General features: G+C 43.2%; 2 protein-coding genes across 2 annotated transcripts in view; one reads left to right on the top strand and one right to left on the bottom strand. All coding sequences in view use genetic code 11, as the record gives it.

Moving 5' to 3' along the window:
* Positions 1-4,875, bottom strand: part of EGR_09052 (hypothetical protein) — a gene marked incomplete at both ends in the record, with an annotated part of 6,101 nt that extends 1,226 nt beyond the window's left edge. Inside the window, 4 exons of the mRNA XM_024498301.1 lie at positions 40-139; positions 659-701; positions 2,897-3,104; positions 4,732-4,875. Of these exons, the coding sequence (XP_024347258.1) occupies positions 40-139; positions 659-701; positions 2,897-3,104; positions 4,732-4,875 (495 nt within the window). The remainder of the gene's footprint in view (positions 1-39; positions 140-658; positions 702-2,896; positions 3,105-4,731) is intronic.
* Positions 4,876-5,784: 909 nt separating this feature from the next.
* EGR_09051 (hypothetical protein) overlaps positions 5,785-7,402 on the top strand; it is a gene marked incomplete at both ends in the record, with an annotated part of 3,105 nt that continues 1,487 nt past the window's right edge. Inside the window, one exon of the mRNA XM_024498300.1 lies at positions 5,785-5,938. Coding sequence (XP_024347257.1) covers positions 5,785-5,938 — 154 coding nt within the window. The remainder of the gene's footprint in view (positions 5,939-7,402) is intronic.

The following is a 7,402-nucleotide window of genomic DNA, read 5'->3' as shown; positions in this document are numbered from 1 at the left end:
GAAGGTTTTGATAGGCCGACGATTATTAATCAAACACACTTGTGTGTGTTGTGGCTGCAATTCAGTGGCTGGAACAAATTTGGCACTAGTGGCAATGAGATTGGCAGATGGGTGATTTGAAGGTTGCGTACAATCAGAACTTCATTTTATTTTGCAGATTTTGCCTCATTCACCTACCATTCCCGCCAATTCCCTAGAGGTATAATTGAGATGCGTCTCCTTATCAAATTGGAGACAAAGGGCAAACTTTACACAAAACAGCTCTCTAGTCACCACCCTACCTTATTTATAAAGACGATAAAACAATCAAATCGAACTCGAGCATTAGAAGCATAGGAATGCTAGATTACACAGGGACTTGGTACAGTCTTACGCCGCCATGAGAGTGAGAATGGTTCGATTGACGCTATTTTATAGGGACTAGCTAAAGGCTACAAAAGAGAGGTGTGTTTACCAGTACAACTACAGATAATTGTGAAGTGTTTTCAACACCTAAAAAACTTTACTTTCCGCCTTCCTCTACACTTCTAAATCCAGGATTGCGATCTAGAGGCAGTAAAGATTTTTCAGCCTGACTGACTCAATTTACTTTTATGTGCCTTTTTTGACCGCTCGATTTCCATAAAGAAAAAATCATTCACGTGGCTGGAGGCCTTACAATAAGCCACATATATGCCTATTTAAAAGGTGAGTGGAGACAGCTTTAAAAATGTTTAATGAAAATTGGCCATATTTGAGGTCTGAAAATTGCAGCAAAGGGCCAGGTAAAGCCATTAGGAATTCACGGTTAAACAATAGAGGTGGAGCTCGAAACCGCTATGCAATTTACTTCATTTCCACAATGTGGTAGGGGTGTAGGCGGATGTTGATCGGAGCTTATTATACAGAATAGATGGCGGTTAACTACCTATGTGTTGCTGATTACATTCGCCCAGACAGTTGCTCCTGTCTGCGGTAGGGGTTGACCTCCGCGGAAAACACGACAGTGCGTTCGTCACTTCTGACTTAAAAGCGAGCGTCAGAGCAGCAGATGTGAGTGTATATATGCATCATAGGCTTGCAAACCGTCTCCATCCAGTTTATTTCCATGACGTGCTTGAAAGCGGCAAAGCACAAGAAAGCGCTTATCCCAGAAATCTGTCGTTTGCCATTTGCTGATGCATTGTATTTGAGCAGGAACACTTTGCTTTCCCTGTTGTAGGATTGAGCATAGCGTCTCATCACAAACACTAAACATCCCTTAGGTGCAAATGACAGGCAAATTCTGCGTTAAAATCCTTCTTCAAGTAGTGCATTATCATCTGACATTCTGCCACTACAGTCACGCTTATCGGTCCAATTCTGAGCTGTACGTCGTGCTACTGTATTCCGTATCTACCTGACATAACCAAAGACAAGCCACTGAGAGGTTTTCACATACGTACGTGGAGTGTTGACCTGGATGCCTCAGATTGCCGCTCCCGCTTACAACCGATGCTTACCATCGTTTAAAAATCCAAAATTCTTTTACCACGTAAAGCGTGATGGCCATTGCAGCCTTACAAACTGTTCTAATACATTTTATTACAATAGAGTGTGTAGAAGCGGTAAGGAAGAGCACAGTGATAAGTCACATTTATAATAGAGCAAAAGTAATGGCAAGTAACGTTGAAGAGGCGGATGTCTGAATCGACCCCCACCATCTTCAATGCCTGTGGTGGATCTGCGAATTTGAGGCGGTGGACGTCTGCATAGAAGATAGAGAAAGCTGAGCGGAGTGGTCCTATTTAAACACAAACATCAGCAGATGGTTTACGATCAGCTTTGAAAAGCCGAACTTTGTTGTTCTTCTTCACTTGTACGCCATTAATGAAACAAACAGCATGGAAATGGTGTGCGAGGCTATGATGCCTATGACACCCTCACGGCTGGTGTATGAATGTGTGTTTTTGCACCATGCAGTGGCATAAACACACATTCGACTTTTCCAAGACCATCTTTCAAGACATCGAAGTGGAGGTCGTAAGCACCAGCAGCAGCGGAAACAGAAATCTGAGCGATCCTGATCAACACTTGACGAAAAGCCGAGCACTAACGTTTCGGTAAAAAAACTCCCTCTGCCACTACTTGCTCCCATCGCCTTCTACGTCGTCGCACATACCACGCGGCACATGCACCTCGAGTGGCTTGTCTTCTGTCCTATACTTCCAGTACAATATCACAGTTCTTCGCAACCTATCAACTACGAGATTGGAAACTTTAAAGCGGTCATCTCTTACAAGCTATCCTGCCATTTTATTTTTGATGATATCAAAGACGGCCAAATCACTGGGTCTTCGAAGCAGACCACCATGCTTCAATCCGCGAGCATTCAATCTTACCTCTGCCGCAGTGTGATTGACACACAAGATCCCGTACTCGCGTGTATTGCTGCAGATAAAGTCCCGTGGTGTTGGAACGTTGCTACCAATTTGGTCAGTCCGTTTATTGCCACTGAGTACGCAGTGGATAGCTTACAAGGACCTGTGAGTTGCATTGGATGGACAGGAGTGAGGGCAAGCCATAGAAGTGCCTATTAACTTGTGAGAAGACGGAAGAGTGCATCCATGGTGAACGGTCCTGGAATACAGACATGCATGCCGGTATCTATTGGTCAGCTGCTGTCGAGACTGCTGTTTTCCTGTGAGATTGGCCTTCACTTCCAATCAGACAAGATGAATAGGTATGTTAGTGTTGCCTCAAAGGAATTTGGAAGGACATGCCATTAACGAGGAAGAATATGCCAATTTTGCCGAAGGCTAGGATTCAGACAACAGTCTCCTCACCCATCTTGCCGTGTCATGGCAGAAATGTGCAAAACAAAAATTATTTTGGACCGCTTCATGGGTTCTTTCACTTTAGGCTTGCTGTAGGATACCTCTGAACGCTCTAATTGCGCGTCCCAATAGCCGAATTGGAACACAAATTAGGCCAAAATTAACAAGAAATTGACCAATCAAATCTGCTTGTAAATGCAATTTCATTTTTGGCAGCGCATGTGTGCAGAATTTGCAGTTAGGGTGATAAACAGTTGTATGATGTGAATCTAGTATTTTGGTAGATTTTGTCTCTGCCTCATAAACATGCTAATAGGTAAAGGGTTAAAGAAGCAAAGAACATTTTACTGGAGCCTTTTAGGCTGTTCTATGACCCCTAAATTTAAACTGAACGGAGATAAAACATGTTTTTTGTGCAACAGTCATAGAATTTGTAGCAGTAGGTTTCTACCGGTTCACCGTATCGTGGGTACGCTTGTCAGTAACCCTCACAGCGTAACTTTAAGTACCGCAATAAATGCGGCTTTCGACTTTGGCTATCAGTACCACGATGACACTCATCCCCACGCGAATGAAGCCGAGATAGGGAAACATTTATATGTCTGAATGCATTCAGGTGGGATTCTACCCAAAGAACTCCTCACAGCTTCAAAGATCAGTATTTCGGTAGCTGCATTTGCTCATCTTTTTATCTGGTATCAGCTTGATTCTTGAATTAACAAATGAGACATTTTAATAGGAGACCGTGGCAAGTGGAATTAGATTAAAATTGAACGCTGTCTCTCAAAAGAATCCAGTTTGCTTGATTAATGCGCAAATCTGCGATTTACTTGTAAACAAGGAATTCATTGAACATTTGAAGCAAATTCCGTGGCAAATCTAAACATTGACGGCAGCTGGCGGTATCAGGAAAAATGCACGTGTAGTTAATGATCCTACACCACCTAGACTGCAATTCTGTCGACAAACCCAGTACTGGAGTCCATTAGAGTGGGAGACCTCAATATCGGCATCCAAACACCAGGGCTAAGATCAAAGTGATAAAATAGCTACAAACAAGCTGAAGACAGGCTTGGTGGATAGATTTGCTTGATACTCGCATCCTTGAGGTCATCCATTTCGTACCCATCCCATACCCATCCATCCACTCATCCTTCCATCCATTCCGCGTCCACCCATTCGTCCATTTGTTCATCTATTCTGTATCCATCCAAGTTGATAATTGCAAAACCTTATTCCTGTCTATAATAGATTCTCCTACAGTACTTGCTCCCTTTCTTCGCTACCTCCCTTTGCACCCATCGCACCGCTTTGCTACCCAAATTTGCTGACAATAAGAAAAGTGAGTTAGGCTTTGGTGGGTTTTTGGAAGCTATGTCCCTCAAAGGGTTACCAATGATCACTGCTAGTTACGCCCCAACTTTCCTTCAAAAAATAGTGGTGGATTAAATCTGATTTTTGCAAAGCTTCAGCTACACCTCTCCTCTGGATTCGAGAATTGAGGATTGCGGCTTGTCCTAGACACCCATCATTTACTGAATGGCCAACGGCTACTCGGTGGTGGTGGGTGAGACTTGGGTCACTTAGGCTACGATCTTGTAACAGAAGTCAGTACATTTATGCCTTAAGCTGTGAAAGGGACGTTTGAAGTAAATGGAGGACAGTAAGTGAAGATTTAAAGGGGTGGAAAGTAATTCGCTTTCCGCCTTTGCTGCAACGATGAACTCTTCCTCTTTTCCCAACGGTTAGCTGTTATGTAAAAGACAGCGGCGGTGCAGCCTTCCTAAGAGAGCTTGCCTCGTTCCTTCGTGGAGGCCCATGGCTATCCTAGTACTTTAAATGTTCTTAGACAGCAAGTAATAATGTGACCGTTATTTCTGCTCCATTTAGTCACTGCCATAAGATGAAAGACGAAATGCACTACACTTTAGACAACCTTTGTTTCAATAGATGTTGCACAAACTTCTATCATATTCAGAGTGTAACTAATGTGTAACCGATATGGGAGCATTGACGCGGCTACCTCAGAAGTTGCATTATTCCCACATAACATGAAGAAAGCTGAACACAGCACATTCATTTATGAGCACTAACACATGCCATCGTTGGGTGACAGGGCATCTTTGCACATGGAACTGATGAAGAGGTGAAGTGGGCCATCTCGCGATGGTCTAACCATCAGAAAAAGTATTTCAGACATCCAAGTGGAAATCTGGGATTTAAGCACTGTGAGTGAGCGTGGACTCTCAAAAAGCCTCATTTCCCACTAAATAACTGGCAACACTCGATTTGCGTCGTCGCATTGAGGTGTCTAATTTCAACTAGACAGATAGTCAAAAATAACTCTTGATGCTGCTTTTCTCAATTAGGTACTTATCCATTCCGTCCATTCGAGAGGTGTCCAGGTAACCAGTTACCACACCCTTGACTATTTCTGCATATACCTCTGAGTCCGCTACAGTATTTTTCCTCCAACTAGTTTTGATTTGATGCATATTTTAAGCTCCTTAACTTATTAATTAGCTGCGGAGTTTCTCTGCTAATGAAGAAGGCCCCGATTTTCAAAATAGTCTAAAGGTATGGCAAGATGTCAGCTCGAACTACCCTTCGGCGTGAACTTCAACACAACCTTTGTGCCATTTTTAAGAACTAGGCAAGTCTCAGATTAGCCGAAAATTAGCTGGAATAGCATTAAATTATTCCTTACTCATTTCATATCTTCACTCTGACTACTGCGTCTTGTTATACGGCTAGGGATGAGATGTGAGTTCAAGAAAGTAGACTGTAAAGGATTAGAACAACTAAATCTCAACAAAGGTGATTTGAAAAGATTAGAAGAGCTGGAACACGAAGGGAGATTGACAAGAGGGATTAAGTTAAGCCGCCGGTGTTATCCACGTTGATGGGGCCTCCATTTGATTGAGTAGTGCCGGAAAGGCTACCAACTTTTTCCTCCCTAGGGAGGTTTTTGTCAACAAATGACGATTGGATGAGAGTCTTCCTGATTTATCCAACAAAGACTGCAAATAGACATTTCATTCACACACTAACAAGCCCAGTGAATGACCGCGACACTGCCAACGAAGTTATCGACTGCTTGTCTTTCTTAATTCGTACCTTTACTTCATCGTATAATCTGGCAGGTAAGGTTTATGTGAATGCGAATTTACTATCAGCATTATTTCTATCATAAACGCTCGAAGTAGATCCGGGAAGGTTGATACCTAATGACCCAGCTCTATAAACTTGGTAGCATGCCTCTACCTGCGTAAAGATGAATGAGGACTTAAAGGGCCTAACGTTGGTAGTTGGACAGTTTTGACAGTGTTTTGAGTAAGTGTCAGCGACTGAAACAACCTTGTCAATGTCAGCTATGACGTAGGGTGATGACTGAGAGGACACCGGTGCGCTAGGACCTCTAGCCCATTTCGCAGATTTGGCCACATTCATCAAGCATACTCTGCACTTCCTTAGAGGTAGCAGCAACGCACTTCTTTGCATCGTTCCACTGGGTATGAAAAGCAATTTTACAGAGTAGTAGCAGTCTGATCATTAGCTAGCCAAATGCCAGTCACAAACCTACCCGTATACAGGGCCTTTTCAGCATGCACACACCTCTTCATCTTTACACAGGCCAAACTACACCTTCGTTTTGAATAAACCACCTCTCTACTGTGACCTATTGTCTATCTTATGCGTCTGACGCAGTACCGCAGGTCTTTGTGGTCTATCAGCTATGCTCATGAAGACCGGGTGTGTAGAAGTGGAAATGATAGCAGGTTCACTATGCTATGCAGGAATATGTTGGCTTGTGCGTTAATCCTACACTAACGAAGCTAGGATTCAATCCATGCAAAGCGCACTCGCAAATTGTACGAACTGGCACAGAAGCTCCCTCTCGAATTTCAGTGATTTGGATATCTTTGCCACCATTTATCTTGCTCTTAGCGTAGCTGTTTTTGGATAATCAATCTAATGGTTGATAAGCTACAAAGGCATGTTACTCTACCAGTTGAACGTAGAAGACAATGCACTTGACACAGAGATACTCCATGGATTGTGAAACGAGGATGGATGGGAACCAGAGAATGTGCCATGAACGAGGAAGAATCTGCGAGATGAGTCACAAGTCTTAGTCTGCATAATCACCGCCTCATTCTGCTTGCTGCAGAATGGCAATCATACACGCAGCAGTTCCAGAAACTGGGACTTGCGCGAATGTTGTCATCGCTGCCAGACTGCTGGTATTCAACCCATCCATTCGTGTTGCTTATGTAATAGGATTACACCAAATATTCACCCTTCCTTGCATTTCTCCTCTCCATTCATAATACACTCTTCTGTGCTGGTATACCTTGTCACGAATTGGAGCAAGCTTGCACACCACGTCTTGCATGGTGGATATTAAGGTAGTGCTTATTGGACAAATTTTCTTACAGACCAGGCAGGAACGATTATTAGGGCAAGTTTTTGGGAGCAATAAGCTAGAAGAAGTACTCTAGGCACACAAGATAAGCAGTAAAATGGGTAGAAGCTATGCTTCTTGCTCTTTTGGGTGAATGTGAAGGACACACAATCGGCGATCATGCACAAAATACTCCCTGATA

The sequence above is a fragment of the Echinococcus granulosus genome, assembly GCF_000524195.1.
Source record: "Echinococcus granulosus chromosome Unknown EG_S00130, whole genome shotgun sequence".
Classification (NCBI taxonomy): Eukaryota; Metazoa; Platyhelminthes; class Cestoda; order Cyclophyllidea; family Taeniidae; genus Echinococcus; species Echinococcus granulosus.
The sequence above is the reverse complement of the archived record's forward strand: the minus strand, read 5'-3'. Positions and strand labels throughout refer to the sequence as shown.